The sequence below is a fragment of the Mauremys mutica genome, chromosome 3 (genome assembly GCF_020497125.1).
Source record: "Mauremys mutica isolate MM-2020 ecotype Southern chromosome 3, ASM2049712v1, whole genome shotgun sequence".
Taxonomy (NCBI): domain Eukaryota; kingdom Metazoa; phylum Chordata; order Testudines; family Geoemydidae; genus Mauremys; species Mauremys mutica.
This window is the reverse complement of record NC_059074.1, coordinates 166,089,569-166,115,037: the sequence shown is the minus strand read 5'-3', so window position 1 is coordinate 166,115,037 and position 25,469 is coordinate 166,089,569. Positions and strand designations below refer to the sequence as shown.

The 25,469-nt window shown below is 39.9% G+C and overlaps 1 protein-coding gene across 2 annotated transcripts in view; it reads right to left on the bottom strand.

The window, feature by feature from the left end:
• Positions 1-25,469, bottom strand: part of KCNK2 (potassium two pore domain channel subfamily K member 2) — a 231,127-nt gene that overhangs the window by 44,313 nt on the left and 161,345 nt on the right. For both annotated transcript variants that reach the window (XM_045009863.1, XM_045009865.1), the window contains 2 exons: positions 13,847-14,007; positions 7,641-7,827 (listed from right to left, as the gene is read on the bottom strand). In XM_045009863.1, the coding sequence (XP_044865798.1) occupies positions 7,641-7,827; positions 13,847-14,007 (348 nt within the window). The remainder of the gene's footprint in view (positions 1-7,640; positions 7,828-13,846; positions 14,008-25,469) is intronic.

Genomic DNA, 25,469 nt, shown 5'->3' with positions numbered 1-25,469 from the left:
ACTTTTATACAGCATAATCATTTACTCAATGTTGTTATCTTTATTTTAAAAGCCAGAATGCTGTATGTAGCAAGAAGCTAAACCCATTTGAACATGTTTTGCTTCGCAGAAACAGTACTGAGGGACAAAATTCTAGTTCTTTGCCCAGGCAGTTTGTGCAGCCTGGCTGCAGTTATTATTAATGCTGCTCTACCCAGGGACATGGTCTGTTTGATTTGTGCACAGATCCATTGATCACACCCCTTGCCTGCCCATAATCCTCCCCCCATGGGGCACTATAGAGGTCCACCACTGAGACCTCCTCACTAGTATGCAGGGGAGTGTGGAGTACACCAAAGCCCTGTGAAATCAATGGGAGCCTTCCCTTTGACTCCAGTGGGGTTTAGACCAAGCTCCAGGTCAGAGTCTACACTACTGCTGCCTCTCTGCACATCTTCCCCACAAATAAGTGATTTGGGACTTTCAATGGTTACCTAATACACTCTAGAACTGGGCCCAATCCAACAGCCCTTACTTAGATGACAATCCCTTGAACTCCAATAGAAGTGTTGCCTTAGTAAAGACTTCCAGATTGGCTCCCCACTGCCTACCAAACTGAGAATGTTAAAAAAGCTACTTTTACAGAAATACAGTATATTTTCATATTGTTTAAGCAACCATTGAAACAAAAGAGAAACGAATAACTATTTCCATAAAAGTAGCTTCTTTTTTTGTTTCAGACATTTAAATATATATATATATATTATATATATAAAAATAAGAGACAAGATAACCCCTCCAGTGTTGTAAGTTTCAGTATAAAGAGGTGGTTACTTTAAAGCTAACGCTTCAAATATTATTAGTGCCACTATAAAGAATGCTCTTCTCCTGGCTCAGGTGAGCTGTACATTTCGACAGCCAGCCAAAGCCTGTCAGGCAGATGCAGGATATGTGGCAAAAGCAATCTAAGGTAACAGGGAACTAGGCCATTTGGGCTTTATAAACTGTAACTAGTACCTAAGGCATATAGGCAGCTACTGCAGAACATGAAGCACAGTTACAATATGCTCTCTCCAGTCTGATCTATTGAGGAGGTGTACAGCAACATTCCATACTAACTGAAGCTTCAAGTAGCCTTCATAGTTCACTCCAGGTAGAGCTTGTTGCTCCAGTCTAGCCCTGAAGTGTCAAAGAGTGGTTTATGTCATCACTGATGTAACCCCAGTTATAGTTATAAGAGCTTATCAGAAAGACCACATGCATCTTTTGTTCTTCAGCTTTGCAATCTGTTTCTGCAGAGCCATATTCTATAGGGCAAGTAATATCACCTAGTGGTGGAAGACAAACTGTGCTGCAGTGACAAATACACCTAGCATTCCAGCTTTACCAGGTTGTGTGAAGCAAAAACTGTCACTAGTATTGAACTTTGCTTTCAATTATAGGGCTAAATAATTTCATTGACTCCAGTACATTAGTGGAAACATTTAAGTCTCCATCTTAATGTTGTTAGGCCATTTCTGTGCCCTGCAGACAGTGGCAGGACTATCAATAATGCCAATATACTGAATCTAAGCACTGCAGAACACAGTAAGGAAAAGAACCAGTTACCTTTAAGGTGAAGACAAGTAAAGAGGGTATTTTGGAGTCAGTTTTCAAAGTGGTGAGCAGGAGATACGCAGGCAAATCCTACCATTTATTAACCTGCATTGGTTGTGATGTGAGCTCACAAGTCAGGGCAAGTTTATTAATAATGACTCAGCCATAGGCCAAATGAACCAAAACCTAAATATATTATAATAAACTAAATCCAGAATTTTAAAATCTATATAAAAACAAATTTGAAAGAATATGAACTAATTAAATCATATATGCTTCCTATGCCACAAGTCTTTTCCTTCTTTTAGCAGTTGACCATACAAATGGCCATTGGTGCACAGATACACTGTCAATTCCTAATAAGTATTTTGTTTTCTAAGAGGTCATAGAAAAAGGCATCCAGGACAAAAACACTGAAAGCCATTTTGATCTCAAGTGGCCATACAAATTACAATATAATAAATAATGGGGTAGGACTTCCACCTGGCCAGAGCTGCATGGACAGAGGCGGTTACATTTCTCAGTGCTGATATATTGGCCTTCTGTGTAAACTGACTGCACAGATTGAAAATGGAAAGCTGTAAAGTCCCTCTTCCTTAATTTGTTATTAAACAAACTGTCTGAATATCTGACATATTGATGAGCCTTTTTAACAAGAGGGAATCAAGATGAAATATTGCCATGTCTAGTTGCTTATTAAATATCCTCTGGTCTCAGCTTGATTAGGGAGTTCACATTTTTAAACTTAAATCTAATTATTTCCAATTATGAGAGGTTTAGAGAATGAAAATAATTCTGAATGTACTCTAACCAAGAAAATTTATGTGAGAAAGGCCTGCTGAACAGTTCCTCTAAGCATAGCCTCGGCAAACAATGAGGATGAATACTGTGAATGTGAAACCAAAAATTGATATTATGGTATTACACTTTGGACAGAAAATAATTCATGTTTGATTCGGCTCTAAGAAGAGCAGCTGGTTTATTATTTGGGAGACCAAGAATCTTTCTAAGAAATTTGTTTTCAATCACTTTCAGTCTCAAGGGATTATTCCATGCCCATATTTCCACACCATGCAAAATCTGAGCGTATACCTGACACCATGGCCTCAAACAGTAAGGGCTATAGAAATTAAGTTGCCCAGTGAGCTTACAAAATTCAAGCCTAACATACTTGCATAAGTTATTTATATGCAACTCCCATCTTTGACCTTTGTCTAATTTATTGGAATTTTTGGACATCTCATTTCATTTATATACAATACCTGCCATATTAAGATTAGCTACTTCAGAAAGGCTTGAAAATACCTGTTCATCCACCGGTTATCTACTTTGCACTATTTTTATATACAAATAATTTACTCTTGTGTTACAAATATTGTCATTTTGAGGCTAACTTTAGTACCTGATAATATCTTTCATTATACTGAAAGATGACAGATGTGGCATGAAAAAGCTCTCCACTTCTCACCTTCATAGAACATTTATATTATTGGCCTGATTTGTTCTGTACTATTAAAGTCAATGGTTTCACTTCAAAGCAAGAGAAGGAGAGAATTTAGAACCACTGTGTCCTACTTCTCAGAGGCTATAGGTTATTCCACAAGCCTGGTCTCTTACCTCATTTTCGCAAATAGGAACTACAGCCGCAAAGCTTTGTTCAGTTATGGAAATTATTTCTTTCTCATGGACATGACCTGCAAATTAGATTGTCTACCAACTATCTAATTCTGCCATGCTTACCTGTATTGATTAGTGCCCTCCTCTGCAAGTAGCCTCATTGGAATAAAGGACACTACTCATGTAGTAAGATACGACACCATGTAAGTAAACGTGGCAGAATTTAGACCTATGTTAATTAGACACTATTATTTACATAGCACAGCAGGCAATTCTGTTTATATCAGTGGAGTAACTCTGGTTTACACCTTTGTAAAACATAAATATATGAAAAATGAGAGAATGAAATGTAACATGAAATAACTCAATGGTGAGGTCAACACACATCTTGTTTAAACTATTATTTATGTTTACATGGTATTTTGTTTGATTTTTATAGTACTCAGGAAAGCAAAACCTTTAGCATTGTTGTATCACAGAACTCAAAATACAGGATATGGATCAATTTGCCAGTCATTGTGGACTGCCACATTTTACCAGTCACTTTTTATTTTCCTCAGCAGGCACTGTAATATTCCCTTTGAAAGGTTTGTCACTTTGTTATGTGTTGTGGCAAAGTACAATATTTTGACACTTGTTTTTGTCACAAATTGGAACCAAAAAAAAAAAATCAAAATATGCTCTTCCTGTGAAAGGATTTGATAAGTGTAATTGTTAAAATACTATATAATTATTTTCTTGGACATGTAACAAAAGAACCCTTTCTCCATCTCTCTCACCCCTTTTTTTCCATCCTGGGACACTGCAATCCTCTATGGTTGCTATAAGATATCCTATTCTAGTGGAACTAGCCCCTGAAAGTTTCCACTGGCTCCAAATGGCAACTAGGTTTTGGATATAATAAAGATCTGTTAGTCTACTGCTTCCTGGGAATACTGAGTCTCGAATAGAAATCAACAAAGACCAAGAGAAACAGTCTAGTGGAATCTACTGGAATTTCTGTCAAGGCAGCCTTCATTACAGCCTTTCAGTTTCATTACGCTTTTCTATGTCTAAATTCTTCTGTTTACTCCCTTCCTTGTCCCAGCTATTCCAATACACACTCAATCTCTCTCTTTCTCATCTCCCTAAGGATTTAAGTCTCCTCCTTCCTTTTCTCAGCCTTCTTGGTGTCTTGTTTTCTGCAAAACTCCTCTCCTTAAAAAGTAGTGACTTCTGCGTTGGTGTAAGATGCCAGTCAGGGGACTCACCTCTTCTCCTTAGGCACAAAACAGGCACCATTCAGGCAGTGGAAGTGGCAAGCTACACCACAGTGCCCTACCAGCAGTGTGGCCATGGTGGCATGGGAAACGCTTGGGCTAGACATCCAAGCAGGTACCCAGAGGGTCAGGCGAGCTTGTATTCAGGCAGCTAGCCTGAGCCACTGGCCATGCCAACACAGCCACACTGCTATTTTTAAGCACACTAGCTCAAGCAGAGCCTAGCATGCGTTTGTCTACCCATGCTGGGAAGCATGCTCCCAGCTACACTGGAGACATATCCTCCCTCCTCTCAGTTTTAGGGTACTTCAGACTCAATTAAAACTTGGCCCTCACTGCCAGGGGCAGCTCCAGGCACCAGCGCACCAAGCGCATGCCTGGGGCAGCAAGCTGCAGGGGTGGCCTGCTGGCCGCCATGAGGGCGGCAGTCAGGCTGCCTTTGGTGGCATGCCTGCAGGAGGTCCATCGGTCCTGTGGCTTTTGGTGGTAATTTGGCAGCGGGTACGCCGAACCTCCCGCAGGCATGCTGCTGAAGGCAGCCTGACTGCCGTGCTTGGGGTGGCAAAATACATAGAGCCACTTCTGCTCACTGCTGAGACAGTCAGCATCAGTGCCAGTTGTAAATGACTTTTTCAGATGTAGACACCTATGCACTAAGACCTGGACTACAGCTCCATTTTTACCTGCTGCATGACTCAATTGTAATAAATACAAAACTAGGCATCATTTCACATTCTACAGCTCCAACAAACTAGGAGATTTTATTCAGCTGATGCACACTACTGTCTCAAAGGCATACCGGATCTACCCACAACTTCAGCAGAGGTAAAAAGAAAAAGGAGAAAGCCATGCTACAGTGACTGAGAAAAACTCAAATCTTACTACAATACATGATCCCTATTAAGTAGCCAACTTGCAAACATTCTGTATGCTTTCTCATATCTAATGAAGAAACCTAACCATTAAGTTACCTCTATGTTTAGAATTATGGAGAAATGAACTGATCTTTGCAAAATATTCCAGACATCTGCTGTTGATGCAGAATAAACTAACTCAAAAACCAAGGATAATGTTTAAAAAATCAGCAGCCAACTTCAGATCTGTCGCAACCATTCTGAGCTTCACAGCTACAATACAGATAGAAGTCTGATGCTCTTCCTCTAAAGCACGGATCCTTACAACTTGAAAATCACCATTACCAGTACAGGACCCAGGACACAAAGGCAAGCAGTTATGTGGTACACACACTGACAACATTACTATATAAATACCAGTCTTCTGCATATTAATCTGAGTGGAAATAAAAATCAATAGTTTCATGTTAATAGTGGAAATGTGAAATGAAAATGTATATAAAATGAACTATTACAGAATAAAATCACGCCAGGATGTTCTGCAGAAAGATAATGTGTTTTCTGGTAAAATACAAGTTTTAATTATACTGTGCAGTGCAGGAACAAAATTATTATATCAAGTGGGCCCATGAAGAGGCAAATGTACAAAAATTTATATTGAAAGAAATGATTAATGTGTACTCAATGTTTCAGTTACAGCCAAGTGGGCCATTTCACATTATGCCCCTACTATAAATATAACCAGGCCTTGAATTAATGTACTGCTGATTGCATCAAGATAATATAAAACACGCAAAGCTTTGGCTTTGAAGCAGTGTGTCAGCTTTGACATAGTGCTAGCCAGCAGCAGGTGAATCTCACTGGAATCACAAATTCTGAGCCAGTGTCTACTCCTGCAGCCAGAACAGCAAGCAGAGGAAAAGAAGAGAATATAAAGACTATAGAAAGGAATAAGGGAGAAAGAAAACAGCAAGTGACATACAAACCTAACATGCATTCACATTTTTATCTTTATGTATATCTCACACACACACTACGTTAAAAGAACATTACCGTTGCCAAGTCAAGCACTCAAAAATTAGGAAATGCCACAGTTAAGTTTGCCAGTGTAACCTTAATTCAGCCCCCTGGGGCATAAGCATTATGCTACAGTCTTTAATTACATGATCACATACTATATTTTCCACAGGATCTCTGCCTCATTCAGTGCACAGGCTAGATGATGCTCATGGAATAAATCCCAGCTGCTAGGAGCAGCAATTGCAGAGAAAGACCTGCTCAGTTCCTGCAGCCTTGGATGGAGCATGATTAGTCACTCTGTGGGTATGGTGCATGTGCAGTCCAGTCAGCATATGGGAACTGTGAGCATGCTTACAACAGAAAAACTCTTCAGAAAAATGTAGCTCCCAAACTCTAGTAAGTTTCTACCAAGCATATGTGAATTGTGACTTTTCAAAGCCTATAATTTGGCCAATTTTTTCGGGAACAGCAACAGACACATTCCTGCACCAGGACAACCTTCCTGCCATGTTTCAAGTCCCTGCTAAAAAACATGGAGGCACTAAAGCTTCTCAAAGAAACAGTTATAGGATTTTTTAAAAACATGGACAAATAATTTTTCTCTAGCCTCATTCTGAGAAATGGTTATAGAGTTTAGCTAAAACTTTCATTAAAAAATTCAATCTGACACTTAGTATGGAAATTTTCAGCCCAAACAGTTAAAGTTTGGCAAAGTTATAAGTGACTGAAAACAGGGTCTTGTAATGGAAAGCGTCACGCAACCTTAGCTACAGCGCAGTGCTGCCAACTCTGCCTATAACACACACACAAATATATACAGGGTGAGAGTGAACACAGGAGACAGAAAGAGAGAGAGCATGACAGCCAGAGATATTTGTACAGCTGAAACCAAATTCTGAAACAATATTTTGACAAGTGAGAGCAGCAGATCACCATTGTCAGAGCTGTTTTTAAATGACTCCAGTGTAAAAACCAAAATATTTAACAAACTGAAATAATGTACTTATTATTATAATGTTGTACTTGTCTAAAGTTAGAAAAAAACTATTACAACGTTAAAACAAGGTTTTTTTGTTTTTGTTCATGCAAATGATTCCGATTGAAATAGCAGCCTGAAAATACTTGTCAAGCAGAACAACAGGTGACCCTGGGTTCTCTTCTATAATCTTACCTCCATAATCTTATCTGCAAAGCATCTACATTCTGATGGAGTTACATGAACAATAATTATATTAATTCTCACAATGCAAATCCTATATAACTATTAAAAATATTACATATTTAGGTTGAGAAAAGAATCATGACAAAATCTTACCTGCAACATAGTCACCAAATCCAATGGTAGTTAAAGTGATAACTACAAAATAAATTGCATCTAGTGTGCTCCAGCCTTCTATATGCTTGAATATTACGGCAGGAAGAGCAACAAACAGCACACAGCCAAACAATATGAATATTATTGTTGATATGATGCGAATCTTTGTCTGACTCACATTCCATTTCTATAGAAGAAAGGGAGGGGAAAGAAAGAAAAATCCATGGTTAATAAAACTGTGTGATTGTACTTGAGCACCTATCAAACCCAGAATGAGAAGCATCACCTTTACTAAGGAGCAGAGCTGGATTAATAATTAATTTTTCAGTTCATTAGCAATTAAAAAAAAAGATTAGTCAACCAGAACAGCAACAAAATGTTTCAGAATTTTTGATGAATTGACACAAATCAACAGAAATTTTGTTTCCGGTTGAATGAAATGTTTTGTCCAACCAGAAACAAAATGTTTAATTTAGTTTATAGGCATTTTAATCCTTCAGAAAAATAAAAGCAAAGGAAATGAAGGGCTGGAGTTACAAAATGGCCAGAGGAGGAGGAGGAGAAGGATCTCTACTTGTAACCTTTAGGCAGTAGGTAGGCACTCAGCTGGGATGTGCGAGATACAGGTTCAACTCCCTGCTCTAGACCAGGGATTAGAATCCAGGTCTCTTCCTGCCAGGTTGAGTGCCCTAGCCCCCAGGCTATTGATTATTCTGGAGTGGGTTACTCTCAGCCTCTCCGGTTAAAGCTATTCCACTTTGCATAAATAATTAAATAGTCATTGGGGCAGGGCCTTTAACTCGGGTCTCCTCGCATCAACATCTCAAAGAGCTCTTACGTGTCCTTGTGAATCCAGCCTGAAAAAAAATTAAGAGCTGAAATGATTCAACAAATTTATGATTAGATTTGGGTCAACCTAAACTGCATTTTTCATCACATAAACTATTTGTCAGAAAAAAAATTCCCAGCTGCACTGAGAAGGCTAGGATATTATCATTCTGGGTATGTCTACACTGGAATAAAAGAGCCGCAGCTGGTCCAGGTCTACTGATTTAGGTTTGTGGGGCTCAGGTGGCAGGGCTAAAAATTGCTGTGTAGATGTCTGCGGGCCCAGAGCTCAGGCTCCAGCCCAAGCCCAAATGTTTGCACAGCAATTTGACAGCCCCAGGGCCTGAGCCCTGTGAGTCCAAATCAGCTGATCCTGGCCAGTCGCCAGTATTTAATTGCTGTGTAGAATTACCCTCTGGGTCCACCACAGCAATAGAGGTGTTTATTCAAAGCAAATGTGCATATTCTGGGAAACATTTGCAGTCTCTGAATGTGATTCCCTTTTTGTTCTGAACGAATGGCATTTATACCACTCAGTAATACTAAAGGTTCAGCAGATTTGTCATACTGCAGTTTGGCATACTTAACTAAATGTTTAAATGGGCTTCAAATGGCTTCTAATTTTGTAGGTGCAATTTTTCACCTGGAAGTAACTACAAGTAAAAATCATGCATTTTAGCCTTCTAAGTATCTGATTGCACTCACAAATCAGGTAATGGCCTACCTATATTGGTTCAATTAAATGCAAGCAGAAAATTGCACCCCCAAAATTGGAGACTTTCTTAAAATCTGGCCTATTGTATAGACAATAAATGAAATCAGAAAAGAGCTTAACTGGTTCCCGATTGACCTTTCCTTATATTTTTTTAAACTAGTTTAGTGCTTGTGAAAGCTAGTCCAGGTAGTCGTCAAGACCAAAGCCAAGCTTTTATCATCCAAAACCAGGAAGCACAGGCTGTGGTGATGTAAAATCTCTTATGATGTGTCTAATTTTTTATTTTATTTTGCTGGTGGGGAGTGCGAGGGGAAAATCACCTCTAAGGGCAGGTCTACACTAAGAGCGGGGGTCGAACTAGGGTACGCAAGTTCAGCTACGTGAATAGCGTAGCTGAATTCGAAGTACCCTAGTTCGAACTACTCACCCGTCCAGACGCCGCAGAATCGAAGTCCGCGGCTCCAAGGTCGACTCCGCCACCGCCTTTTGCAGTGGTGGAGTACCGGAGTCGACCCCGGCGCTTCCGGAGTTCGAACTATCGCGTCCTGATTAGACGCGATAGTTCGAACTCCGAGAAGTCGAACTCACCGCGTCGACCCGGTTGGTAAGTGTAGACTAACCCTAAGAGTGAGAGAGCCATTCAGTGTCTGACCATTCAAATCAAACCTTCCCAGAAGAGACTGCCAACAAGGGAGCAAATTGCTGCTCAGTTTTACAATATGGATACTTATCTGTTAGGAAATGAATTAAGCTGTTTTCCACACAGGGAGACAATTAGCCAATAAATGCAAATAGAACTGGTCAGAACTTTCCAGAATCTGAATTTTTCAACAAAAATTTTCGTGAAAATTTTGATTTCTGAAGAGAAGTCATAAAGAATGATCAAAACACCTCATGATGTTTTCTTTCCATTTTTTCAGCCAACCCTAGATGCAAATAGCTTTTGGTTGCCAATGATCCAGCTGGGTTTGAAACGGTGGCTTTGAGCCGAAAGTAAGTACCCTGAGCCTTTTCTTTTCACTTGTCTTAAAGCCAGCATTTGCTTGGTGGATGAAACTGTCTGGCATAACACCATCTGCATAGTGAGAATCTCAAAATCAACCATGCTAACAGACAATTCCTACTATAAAGGAAAACAGGCAACAATACGGCATGCCACACAGAACTAGTCCCTTTGAACACACAACAGTTGCAGTGCTGGTACAAACAACAGGAAATTGCGCTGCAAATTAAGGCTGCTAAATAAACGTGTATTTAAAAATGTAATATGACAGGTACTGTACCACCTTCTGCCACTGGGACAACCAGTGTTTGGGTTGTAGCTGTAGTTGCTTTAGCCACCAAAGCAGTATACCTAGATGCAACTGAGGGACTTCTGGCCCTAGAGCACAACAGGCAGCCACAGAGAGCGGCGACATGGAGGAGGAAATTCACACTTCTGTGGGTCTAACTAGGCAGAGGCAGAGTATGCAGCTGTCTGCACATGCTTCTTGCTGCCTCTGCTCCTGCGTTTCCAGATCCGGCAACAAGCGTGGGAGATGAGACTCATAATGGTGGGTGTCAGGTAGGAATGGTGAGGTTTCCATGTGACAGCCACCTACTACAGTGTCTTTAAAGGAGCAGTTTTGACAACTTTCACATTTTTATTGCAATTCTTGCAACCATTGGTGTTTTTCTTTAAGTCCTGGCTGCTGAATTCCTGTGAATATGTAAGAATCTCAGGTTTCATTTTATGTTTTTAAAGTGTCCACCCTTCATGGTTGCAAAGATAAGCAAAGTGTGACCTTGGTGCACCTAAAGGCTCAAAAACCAAAAGACCAATAAAAAGAAACCCGAATGTACTTTTGTAAAAATTGCAATCCTAAAGGGTCCTGCCTCACTGATTTTTGAATGTTTGGGGTTGGCAACTTGCTCCTAAATTCTCCCGGGACAATTTATGTGCTTTTACAATTATATTGTCCTGTTCTGAAAATATGTTTTTCTCTACCCTATTTCTACTGTAGCTTAAAGACCAACCCAAACAGGGGCCACTTGCTCAGCCTTCAAAGACGTATGTCTGTGAATAACTTCATACGTGAACAATCCCATTGACCTCAGTAGAACACCTGATGGTGTCATAAGCACAGGGCCGCCCAGAGGGGGGGGCAAGAGGGGCAATTTGCCCCAGGCCCCGAGCCCCACAGGGGCCCCCACCAGAGTTTTTCGGGGCCCCTGGAGCGGGGTCCTTCACTCGCTCCGGGGGGCCCGGAAAACTCTTGCGGGGCCGGGCGCAGGAGCTTCTTCTGCTCCCGGTCTTTGCCGGCGGGGGGGTCCTTGCGCTCCGGGGCAGAAGGACCCCCCACTGGCGAATTACCGCCGAAGACGGAGCGGGACCCGCCGCCGAAGTTCAGCTCGGTCTTCGGCGGTAATTCGGTGGCGGGGGGCCCTTCCCTTCCGGGACCTGCCGCCGAAGTGCCCCGAAAACCCGCGGCGGGGGCCCCCCCTCCGCCGAATTACCGCCGAAGACCGGGCTGCACTTCGGCGGTGGGTCCGGCTTCGGCGGTAATTCGGCGGCGGAGGGGGGGGGGCCCGCCGCGGGTCTTCGGGGCACTTCGGCGGCGGGTCCCGGAACGGAAGGGCCCCCCGCCGCCGAAGACCCCGGGCCCCTGGAATCCTCTGGGCGGCCCTGCATAAGCAGGACACAGGCCTCAACTATGCCAAGAAACATTGAAGCCACAAGTCCTGTCAAATACACATGAAAAAATGAAATAAAAGGAGAATTTTTTTCTAATCTCTTTCAGTTACATGAATTGTAGGTCTTACTTGTAACAACAGAGAAGTACAAATTAAAAAAAAATCATACTCTGTCTGAAAGTTAAGTTGCTAGTGTCCCTTTAGATATCTGTTTTATGCCAATCAGTGGGATAAAGCTATTATAGGCTCAGAAAAATAAATGTATAAAACAGGCAGTGGGATTTAGTTTCAAATGATTCTACAATATGATGGGGGCTAATTTAGCTACAACAAATCAGGAAAAAGATCTTGGAGTCATCGTGGATAGTTCTCTGAAGATGTCCACGCAGTGTGCAGAGGTGGTCAAAAAAGCAAACAGGATGTTAGGAATCATTAAAAAGTGGATAGAGAATAAGACAGAGAATATATTATTGCCCTTATATAAATCGATGGTACGCCCACATCTTGAATACTGTATTCAGATGTGGTCGCCTCATCTCAAAAAAGATATACTGGCACTAGAAAAGGTTCAGAGAAGGGCAACTAAAATGATTTGGGGTTTGGAGAGGGTCCCATACGAGGAGAAATTAAAGAGGCTAGGACTTTTCAGCTTGGAAAACAGGAGACTAAGGGGAGATATGATAGAGGTATATAAAATCATGAGTGATGTGGAGAAAGTAGATAAGGAAAAGTTATTTACTTATTCCCATAATACAAGAACTAGGGGTCACCAAATGAAATTAATAGGCAGCAGGTTTAAAACAAATAAAAGGAAGTTCTTCACACAGTGCACTGTCAACTTGTGGAACTCCTTACAGGAGGTTGTGAAGGCTCGGACTATAACAGCGTTTAAAAGAGAACTGAATAAATTCATGGAGGTTAAGTCCATTAATGGCTATTAGCCATGATGGGTAAGGAATGGTGTCCCTAGACTCTGTTTGTCAGAGGGTGGAGATGGATGGCAGGAGAGAGATCAGTTGATCATTACCTGTTAGGTTCACTCCCTCTAGGGCACCTGGCATTAGCCACTGTCGGTAGTCAGGATACGGGGCTAGATGGACCTTTAGTCTGACCCAGTACGGCCATTCTTATGTTCTTATGTTATGTATTCTTGTGTATGTGTAAGCACAATTTTTGCCTACTACCATTTGCACATGCTTAACCCATGTATTTGCACTTATGATGAAGCAGAAGAGAGCACTGGCCAACTAAAACCCTCTGATCTCTCTCAAGTTCTATTTCCTTTATAGTGAGTCTTTCTTTCAAAGACTATATTTTCTCCCCCCCCCTGTTAAAATTAAACAGAAGGATGCTTATTTTAGTTCAGGGGAAGTCCTGGAGAAGGGGAGAGTCCAAAGGTCACTTCCTATGCTGTGGGGGCTGTACAAGGAGGGCAAGATACAGTATGGGGAATGGAAAGACAATAGAAGGGCTCACTAGAAGGTGTAGCAAGGAAGTACAGGAGTTCACTTCCTGCTCACTTTGAACACTGCCTATAATATCAGTGTATGCTTTATCTAGGGTTTACCATAAATCTCAAAGTGCCACACCGATTCCCCTATATTATCTCAAGTTATCCCATTCAGCCACATTTCTGTGTCAGTGACTTTTTACTATAGTGCAACAATATCATTTTTTGAAACAAACTGCTGCTGCTTCAGAGTATTTTAAAGGCAAATAAAAAATGAGTTGATTGATTTGGATCCAATTTCTCTCCCCAGTCATAATTATTTTAGGAAACTGAATCTGAATGTATATGTTGAACTTCACCCAGTTCTCTATCAACAATGCTGGATAACATGTACTTACAGTGACCTTCAACACACCTTTTGCCAGACATTAACAATGATTCAATGCATTATTCCCTTTAAAAAGTTTACTATATTTTTACTTAATTTGCTATATTTAGAGTGATGAGTAACATTCAGGACAATATATTTAGCATACTTACAACAAATGTATCTTCTACTTTGGCAATTCCTTTTCCAAATATGGTCCCTAGTTGATCTCCAACTCCAGCCAACAGAAAACCAAACAGAGGAATTCCCAATAAGGCATAGATGATACAGAATATCTTTCCACCTTCTGTACGTGGCGAGATGTTCCCAAAGCCTACATTACAAACAACTCGGGCTATTTATAAATTACTTACACATATTAAATTACATGTCTAAAAGTATTGTAGGAGGATCAATCACATTATACACTGTACATTGCTATAGATTCATCCTCGTAATTTGATTTTGTCATTTTCCTCATTCAGAGTGTTGTCCAATTAACCAATTTGTCTCCCTTATATGTATAATTCTTATATTGCTGAATTTTTTTCCTTCTCCCACAGAGTAGCTTCACCATAAAGGCTGACTCCTGCACTCCCTACTCAGGCAAATCTCCCACTGAAATCACTTGGAGCAAATCTTCCATTGACTTCAATGGGTGATTAACCTGAGCACAGGGTTCAAAATCAGACCCTACTAAGTGGAAATTACTATAACTGGAATTGCAATTTGCAGACTGCAATGCATTGAAATGGTATGCAGCTTACATTCAAAAGTAGTATAAACAGTTTTCCGAGATCACAACAAGACACATTTTCAAGGGATGCTGTATGAAACCACATTTGGATGAGCAAGATGGGGATCTGTACATTAAGTGGGACTATTCATATACTTTAGGACTGAAGGAGTGCACACATACAGGTTTTCGCAGGCATAATAAGACTTTGCAATTTGATGCCACTGTCCATTTGAAAACTCAAATCACTTACAAAGATTATTGAATTTCGGTAAAAACATACTTCCAGCATGCATATTAGCTGTGTTTTAAAATAGGGAAATGGAGGTATAAATAGTTCAATCCTGTAAAATGCTGAATGCTCTGAACGCCAAGCACCTCACAGGATTGGACCCTAAATGACTTGTCCATGGCCACACAAAAAGACTATAGAATAAAATCCAGATCTCCTGAGTCCCAGTTCTACATCTTAATCCAAAAGCCTTCTACCTTCCTTGATTCACCTACATTTTTCACGGGCTATTTGCTGCAATCTCATATCCCTATAAGCAATTTCCATGCTTCACTTTTCACCAAGATGGTAGTCACTAATAAAGGCCTGAAAATTTCAGCAAAAACGTTTTTCTTTCCTCTCCCTTTCCGGTTCATTTTCATCAAAATCGTCTACAGAAAATTTCAACTTTTCTATGAAATTTCAAATCAGAATATTTTGGTCACAAACCAAAATCCTTTTTGTTTTCAGGCATTCAGTTTTTCAACAAAATATCAAAGTTTTCCACGGAAAGCAGACATTTTTTGCAAAAAATTTTGTTTACTCAAAAATCCAATTTTCTATTGAAAAACAATTTAGATGGAAAACTTTCAACAAGCCCTACTCGGAATTTATAATTAATTTTTTTTCTTTCATGTATAGTTCCCCATTTATACTGATTGAGATATAGTAGGGGCACCTGAACTTCCAGAATGCAAGAGGTAATACAAATAAGTGAAGCTCTTTTTTGTATCTAGCCCAATTTCTGTTTATCTATTTTGAGCACCCTGTTTTAGCACCAAAGACAAATTTTCTTCACATGCAGCATTTTGTTTATTTTTATTATTGCTCTTATTGAAATTAGATGCTCTTATTAAAAATTGAATGATACAGGATTTTGGTTCAGATTTATCTCTTATTGAAATTAGAGATAAATCTGAACCAAAATCCTGTATCCAAACAATTCCCCTTTTCCAACACATACGCACTTTGGAAAATTTTAAATAAAAATCTGGTTATGAATGCTATGGCTTGAGCCAGACATTGGAAAAATGTGTAGTAAAGTATGTAGCAGTTGTATGGAACTAAGAAAAGCATTGTTATTTCAAGAATGTAAAGTATCCCAAACCAAATTTATGTTGCAGGCATTATATTATTCTTAATAGAAACACAACCAGTATCCTTTTGTATATACAGGGGCCAAAATCATCCCCGGAAAAACTCCCCAGAAGGAAACAGAATTATACAATTCTCAATATGCCTTAATGTAAGGTTCAATATGCCTTAATGTAAGGCTCAATATGCCTTAATGTAACCTTTAACTTTAATGTAAAACTCATTTCCCAGTCAAAAAATAAGTTATTAGGGAATTAAGGTTGAGTACAGATCAATAATCAACAGCAAAAAAAGTTATCTGTGTTGTAATTATTCCAGAATCAAGCATTATAAACCCAGAAAATTCAGTTAAGGTAAAAAGAAGTGCCAAGCTATTAAGGGATAGAAATGCACCCAAACAATCTTCACTCTGCCCTGTAGTGAAACTATGCAAAAAAAAAAATCACATGATTATGATTAAGACATTTTAGCATTTGTGGTCTCTGATTAGATTAAACTGATTTTAGCTAAATATACGTTTTCTCCCTTCCCTGCCCACTACCCCATGATGTCACTACGGGGCAGTGTAATACAGTGCTCTGAGTTAATCTGGAGCCAGGACTGGAGCCACTGAGGTTTACCATTCAGGGCTGGTCTACACGGTGGTGGGAGGAGGAGGAAATCGATCTAAGATATGCAACTTCAGCTACAAGAATAGCATAGTTTAAGTTGACGTATCTTAGATCAAATTAAAATTACTTACTTCGCGTCCTCGCGGTGTTGGATCGATGGCTGTGGCTCCCCCGTCGACTTTGCTTCCACCTCTCGCACTGCTGGAGTTCAGCAGTCGATAGGAGAGCAATCGGGGATCAATTTTCGGGGATTGATTTATTGCATCTACACTACACGCGATAAATCGATCCCCGATAGATCGCTAACTGCTGATCCGGTGGGTAGGGTAGACATACCCAGGGAGTTTTAAACTGATACATTCCCCACTTTACTGCACCAAGCAGATCTCAGGGCATGATAGAATCTGGCCCCAGAGTTTTAAAATAAATTAGCTTCTGTTTACTCATGGCCAAACCATGAGAGAGAAACAAATACTATTTAGTCTGGTTTAATAAACAGGTCTGTGTATGTGGCTACAGTATTTCTGAATAGATTCTATCATTCAATTTTTATAAGGCCTTAGCATGACTTAGAACCAAGCATCTGGGGCACCATGTGCAAGTTAGAGTCTTGTCTTTGGCAATAGCCCTTGATTTTGGTAGAGCCAAGAGACATATTTCCCTGTTCCACATCCTATCAGTGATGATAAAATACTTACCCAGCTAAGCATACTCAAAAGAAAGAGGCTGCTGTATTTTCTTTTTGACTCTGATATTTCCATTTCCATTCCTCCCACTGCTGTCAGAGGAGATATGTTTCTTGTGCACTCTGTTTGTAATCTGCTACTAATCACTTCCAGGACATCTAGTTCCCGTTCAGCTCTATGTATTTACATCTTTACAGAGATGTACTTTACATAGGAACCAGATGATGAATCTCTTTGCTTTTACGGCCCTCAACCATTTGCTCTTCATAACAGATATTTTCATGTAGAAACACCATAGAAAAGGTCTCTTTTTAATTAATTACGTATGAAGGGTTCTCACACACACACACATTCTGGATTAACAGCCAGCAGTGACAGGTAGTGCAGTGTACCTCTGGCTGGATGCTCACTTCTCAGGAAAAAAGATGATGTGTTTTGGGATCTATCGTTATAACTTAGTGCCTTAGCCAGGGCTTTGGAGCTGTGCTTCGGCTCCCGAGCAAACTCCAGGCAAAAACCTGCAGCTCCACTGCTCCGGAACTACTCCACCCTTCAGCTCTGGGCTCCGCTCCAAAGCCCTGGCCTTAGCGACATGGTCTGTTATAAGATTTCTATCACACACATGAACAATATTATGTTTCATAATAATATGCTACCACGTATTACAAATCAGCCTGTCTTGATAGCTACATGAATTGTCCCTAAATAATACTGTCCTATTACTTTCCCATATTGTGAGGTATTCTTTTATTTAGGGTATGGGAGAGGAAATTTACATGTGCTTATTGTGGTTGATCTAATTTTTAAATGTATTGTCTAAAAGAAAGCTATGGTTCTCTAAAAACATCAGCAGCATGCTGCTCCTACATAAAATGAGAGAAAAATTACATCGAACATAGCTACATCATGCTGATCCCAGCACATAAACCATAGGGACACCACTACATGCCTCCAAGTATCGTGCAGCTCTTTTCTATTTTCAGTGATCACATAGACATTCACAGCATTAATGTACTTGCTATAGCTCTACCACTGAATAAGTTACATGGCAGCAAAGGTCTTCACTGCAGAGTTCTCTCTTTTGCTCCATTAGCAGCTCCAGGCCCATCCAGATGCCGGACCCTGATCCCAGTCTGCCATATTGGCTGAATTACCTCCCCAAATCAGCAACATTTACACTCCTCCACACTCTCTCTCCAACCATCCCCTGGACCAGCATTTGTAAAAAGAAACATGCCTGGGTTCTCAGGCTCTGCACACAGGTCAGCACCACAACCACACAGGCAGTTGGTGTGCAAGGAGAGATTCTTCACACCTCCTGTCCCATGTGTGTTTCTACTCCTCTGGTTCCAGTACATGGGGATTCCTGGATTTAGCATCTAGAGTCAAAGTATTTCTTTCAAACAGTTTGTGGATATGAACTAAGGCAGCGTTTTTCAAACTTTTTGGCTGCATACCCCTTTCCAGATAATGTAGTCGACCATGTACCCCCGTCTGAGATAAGGTCATAATATACCTATGATTAGATTACCTAGACTTCCTAAATAAAACACATTGTCTGCCATTACAGGATTTTTCTCGCCTACCCCGGTTTGAAAACCACTGAACGAAGGGATCCAAAACCCACTGAAGTCAATGAAAAGATTCCCTTCAAAGTGCTTTTTACCAGGCCCTATCTGCAGTGAACTAGAAGAGAATCAAAAATTTTACTTCCAAAACTGGGTCACAGGCAGACTGCCACCTACCTTACTTTAATAAATCATAGCATGACTTACCTCCTGGTTTCATAAAATCCCTTCCATGGTGTGTTAAATGCTAAGTGTGCCACTAATGCCCAAAGGGTTCGTGTGTATTTAGAATATGTTCTCTGACAGGTAGTTATAGACAGATACAAGAAACACATTTTAAAACCAAGTAGCTTCCATTCACCCATGAGTGAACCAAGACAGAAAGGGCATTATAAATACTACCTAATTGTTCTATTCAGCAAGATAACACATTGCATGGTTTTAGCTGCAAAACCTATATCATCCAAGACTCAATTTACACATATGATTTGGAAAACTCAGTCACCTACTGGCCTTGGTAGTAGTGGGTAGTGCAAGAAGTTGCAATATTTTAAATTAAATAAGTAAACATCAATTTGTGCTTTTCAAATTTCATGTCACCAGTTTCACACACTGTCATTTTTTCACTTGAGAAAGGGCCAGTTCTGCTTGAAAATTAGTCATTTTCATGACAATTTGTCTTGGTTTTGAGCATCACAGAAAATGTTTAACATTTCAATTTCTGATTTTTTTTCCATGACCAACAACAATTTGCATTGAAACCATGCATAAGTTTGAATTTCATGGAAATTTTTGCTAAAAGCAAAAACTTCTAGGCTACAAATTAGCCTGAAGTGAAATGACAAATTCTCACATACAAATGTACAACAAAATGGTCACTTTTGCATCGTTCTAGAAGAGAAATCATGTCCATAGCCAGTCATATATAAGAAAAGGAGACTGAGAATGAATGTACAAAATCTAACCTCTATTCTCAGTATTATCAAACTTTTGCTTTGGTTTTCCAGTTAACTGCTTGTCTCAGCCCTGGTCTACACACAGCCCCGGGGTCGAACTAGGGTACGCGAATTCAGCTACGTGAATAACGTAGCTGAATTCGAACTACCCTAGTTCGAATGACTTACCCGTCCAAACGCCGCGGAAGCGAACTCCGCGGCTCCAAGGTCGACTCCGCCAACTCCTCCTGCCGCGGTGGAGTACCGGAGTCGACCGCGGCGCTTCCGGAGTTCGAACTATCGCGTCTAGATCAGACGCGATAGTTCGAACTCCGAGAAGTCAAACTCGCCGCCTAGACCCGCGCGGTAAGTATAAACGTACCCTCAGTCATTCAGGAAAGCATCCTTAGGTCCTTTACTATAGTTTCAACTGATCCACCTGGTACTGAAAATTGGTTGAAACTATAGTAAAGAACAGAATTATCAGATGCATAGATGAACACAATTTGTTGGGGGGAAAGTCAACATGGTTTCTGTAAAGGGAAATCATGCCTCACCAATCTACTAGAATTCTTCGAGGGGGTCAAAAAGCATATGGACAAGGGAGATCCAGTGGATATAATGTACTCAGATTTTCAAAAAGCCTTTGACAAGGTCGCTCACCAAAGGCTCTTAAACAAAGTAACCTGTCATGGGATAAGAGGGAAGGTCCTCTCATGGATCGTAACTGGTTAAAAGCTAGGAAACAAAAAGTAGGAATAAATGGTCAGTTTTCAGTATGCAGAGAGGTAGATAGTTGCCACCAGTACTGTTCAACATATTCATAAATGATCTGGAAAAAGGGGTAAAAAGTGAGGTGACAAAATTTGCAGATGATACAAAACTACTCAAGATAGTCAAATCCAAAGCAGACTGCGAAGAGTTACAAAGCAATCTTAGAAAACTGGATGGCTGGGCAACAAAATGGCAGACGACATTCAGTGTTGATAAATGCAAAGTAAAGCACATTGGAAAACATAATCCCAACAATGCATATAAAATGATGGGGTCTAAATTATAAGGTCTATAAAATAACAACAGGTGTGGAGAAAGTAAATAAGGAAGAGTTATTTATTTCTTCTCGTAACACAAGAACTAGGGGTCACCAAATGAAATTAATACGCAAAAAAAAAAGGAAGTATTTATTCACACAATGCACAGTCAACCTGTGGAACTCTTTGCCAGAGGATGTTGTGAAGGCCAAGACTATAACAGGATTCAAAAAAGAACTAGATAAGTTCATGGAGGATAGGTACATCAATGGCTATTAGCCAGGATGGGCAGAGATGGTGTCCTTAGCCTCTGTTTGCCAGGAGCTGGGAATGTGCGACAGGAGATGTATCACTTGATGATTACCTGTTCTGTTCATGCCTTCTGAAGCACCTGCCTTTGGCCACTGTCAGAAGACAGGATACTGGGCTAGATGGACCATTGGTCTGATCCAGTATGGCCGTTCTTATGTCCTAATTTTCAAAATACACCTCTACTCCGATATAATGCGACCCAATATAACACTAATTTGGATATAACGTGGTAAAGCAGCACTCTGTGGGGGCAGGGCTGCGTGCTCCGGCGGATCAAAGCAAGTTCGATATAACGCGGTTTCACCTATAACACGGTAAGATTTTTTGGCTCCCGAAGACAGCATTGTATCGGGGTAGAGGTGTAACTGCAAAGAACATTGGCTCTAACGTAAATTACTATTTGAAAATATACTCGGACAAACTCCTATCTGGAAATATACTCGGACAAATTCCTGGGAAAAGCACGATCTTCACTAAGGTTAGTTGAGCAGAAAGAAGTATTTTATGGAAAAGGTTACATATATCCTTTTGATTTATGTGAATAGACCCAGGGAGCTTCCTGTTTTATTTGCAATATTGAGTAAGCGAGAAAGTCTCACTGATTCATTTATGTGATAATGATTTATCTTCACAATCAAGTCGGATCAAAAGGTCTGCTCTCTCTAATATTTTCCTTTCAAACAAGAAAGTGCAAGCCCACATTTCAGATGGGTGTTTTCTCACAGTGAGTTTCATAGGTCTCGGGACCAGAAAGAACATGAAGCCATCAGGAAAACCAAAATGAAATATTTTGTTTCAGAACAGTTGGACCCAAATTGAGATACTTCAGTTTGTTCAATGTTTTGTTATGAGGCAGTTCAGCATTGAATTGCATATGCCTACGGTGTTGCTTTGTCTCATGGGATTTGTAGTTTGGGTGCCTGATGCCCTCATTCTCTTTTATGGGCTGAGCTCCCTGGCCAGGTTACCTCTCCCCTCTGACTGATCTGTGTGGTGCATCATGGGAGAAAGACAATGAACAGGTTGGTACATTTCCCAAACTGGAAAATCCTTGTGATTGCCATTGGCCATGACCTTTCTGTGGTAAGCACCATGTAGCACATGTATTGGTAGATGAAAGTATTTTGGTTTGTTTGTTTTTAAATTTACACAGACTTTATTCCTACACACTCTCACAGGATCTCATGCCCTCTTAACCATGCATCTGTTACAGTAATTCCCCTTTCCAAAAAGGCATCTGTGTGTTTTGGAGGCACATGTTGATTAGGAGGGAGAGAAGAACCCTGCCTCCACCCCCTTTACCCCCACAGGGAATGGTCTGATGGAAACTCTGTGAAAGGAATCATATGGAATTCCTAGTCTCCAGTGCAGGTTTTTCCCTTTATAGAGTGTGGTTCGGGTTTAGGAGATTAATGCTCACACATATGCTTACCCATCAGTGTAAAAAATTAGATATATTTTTAAATAGATTTACGTCTGTAAATGGATGAAAACAATAATATTTCTGCACCACATAAACACTCGGTGAGTTGTTGCTACATATTTGATGCCTTCAAATAAAAATTGAATGGGTGGGTTCTGAAAATTGAATGGAAACTGGCAAATTGAGACATTTGAAAGCATTGGCTGATACATATAAATAAAAATTCCTGATTTTACTCATTTTAGCTGTATAGTTATCTTGCTGGTTTTAAGCCAAAAGAAGAAAGTTCTGAAATGATCAGAAGGCAATATTCTACAATAAGGGACACTGCTACAATAAATAAAGACTAGATAACAATTATTTTTTGAATGTCAGAGCTGTTAGTGCCAGTTTGCCAACATGCTGGTTTGCTCTTTCAAGAAGGCTACTATAGGACTTCCATGTGAATGCTTGCAAAATTCTGTGTGTACTATTATTATTATTGGGGTAGTGCCTATGAACCAGTCATTGATTAGAATCCTGTGGTGCTAGATGCTATGCAAGCACAAAACAAAAAGATGGTATATGTGTCCATATGGCAAGTGCAAATATCTGCACACACTTTAACAATTCTGTTGCCTGGGCATTTACCCTCAATAGGGTGTGGAAATGTTCAAATTTACAACTGGTCCTTTTCCCTTATCCACTCTTTTAACTGTCTCACCCACACACACCATCACATATACTCAGAGAAGGTAACAATGTTTTATGGCAGTGGCTCTCAAGCTGTGGTCCATGGAGGACTTGCTGGTGGTCTATGGTTTAAATCTCCTCCACCTTGTTTCTAGCTGCTAAATTACAGCTAGAAATAGTAAAATACTTTTCCACACAAACAATTACAGTTGCTGCAGTACACCAGTTAGCAGCTCAAATTTACTTAGGGTGCAATATGGGCTTGAACGGGGAGTGCTCACCTGAGTTAAGAGAGGTGTTGTCACTGCTATTTTAACTGAGTTAGCTAGCCCAAATTAAGAACACACCTTGTTTTGCAGAGAAGCCATACCTTTAGTTAATTACCTGGGAGAGAGATTGTCATATAATCGCCTCTTATTAGTTCTGTTCATTGTCCAATACAGCTTTGCCTTTAGCAAGATGTGGATTCCAACCATTGTTCTTATCAATACATTGGTCTCTGTTGGAACACTTCCAATATATTACTCGGGGCTGTAACTATGTTCCTGCACCTGCCTTAAAGAATCTCTGTATGTCAAATTCTCTAGCAATATAACTGTCTTATTTTTTTCCATTTCAACATTCATCAACAGCAACAACAGAAGCCTATATTAATGTTTATAAAATGTGTCATACTCCAGAGCAAGAAATTCACAAACCAAGGGCCTTATCCAGACACACATGAAGTCAAAGTGATGGTATGTTTAGTCTTGAGTGAGGATAGAAACCCCGAGACAAAAAAATCAGGGTACCAGTATTCACAGAAATTAAATCTCCATTCAGTCAAGGCAATGTGCCAGAGCAGGGAAGGAGACAGCCACAGCCTCGGTATGGGTCCTGAAGCTGTTGCAGAGTCCTGCAGCTGACACTCTGTTGCCAGGGTAATTTAGGTAATTGTTACAAGCCTACTAAAAGCATAAAACATCAATTCACAGAGCTATGCTTACTGATGCTGGATCTTTATTTCACATGGCTGTGACTTTGCCCAGTGAATATTAACTACTTTTATCAATAAAAGATGTCTATTTTAAAAAAATATTTATGATTTTTTATTGTTATATGAATTTTCAAAATGTAATACTGATTCTAGCAAAACTGATACAATTCAAACAAAAAAGTCCAACATTTATTAAACACACAGAGACACACAGACACACATACACTTTGCTGAATAAGAATGTACGTAGCTATCTTATTTATTTAAAAAAAACCCTTAACATCAAGGAAGTGAATAGTTGCAGACATCATTGATCTTGTATTGCCCTCATAAAATAAAATTATTCTTATCAAGTAAAAAGTAATGTGTATCAACTTTAAATCTGATCCAGGATGAATATTTTATTTTTACCAGTACTCTCATAACATAAATACAACAGAAAACCCTTTTGAAAAAGAAACAAAAATTGTGTTTTTTTGAAATTAGTGATACACACAGTATACACACTGATGGGTAAGCACATTATTGTCCGTTGGCAACTTTAACAAATTTTGGAAATATGGTATTTGGTTTCTGGAACTGCAGAGTTTTATTTAAGCATACCTTTTTCATCTTTCCAGCCATGCAACTAAGTGAAGAAAAAGGATTTTTTGTTGTTTAAAAACCAAGGAATTTATGGTTCTGGTTAATAATGGCTTTTGCTCATGGATCATTCAAACTACACAATCTATGCACATTCACTATGTAGCTAAGTTATGCTGTTTCATGCTCCACAGGCTAGATAATAACATGAGAGTACTACTCCCTGTTTCTAAATCTAAACTGTCTCTTTATTAAAAAGGACTATTTACAGAGGTGCTCCAGCTGCAGTAAGCATTCCAAGCACACACACTCACTTCCTGGTGCCGCCTCTAAACTCTTCTCTCCAACAACCCATGTTCCCCCCTGCAAGTTCCATGCAGGTTGCTACATCTTTCCGGTCAAGGGTTTTTGCTGTTGTTGTATATTTTGTGCCACTATTTGCTGAGGCCACAGGTTACTAGTACATAATGCACAACAGGAACATGGCTTTTACTGCTCTCCCATTGCGACCTACTAGGCCTCATAGTCCTTCAAGGTGATGATCTTTGAATAAGTCTCTGATTTGCAATGCTGAGAAGTGCAAAGTAATGGACATCGGAAACATTGGAAAAAATAATCTGAACTATAGATACAAAATGATGAAGTCTAAATTAGCTGTTACCACTCAAGAAAGACCTTGGAATCATTGTAGATAGTTCTCTGAAAACATCTGCTCAGTGTGCAGCAGCAGTCAAAAAAGCGAACAGAAGGTTAGGAACCATTAGGAAAGGGATAGATAATGACAGAAAATGTCATGATTCCACTATATAAATCCACCAAAATGGTGAAATGCTGATGAACCTAAAATGTAGGTACTAATTTTTAAAGTCTTCAATGAGCTGGGGGAACAGTGGCTTTG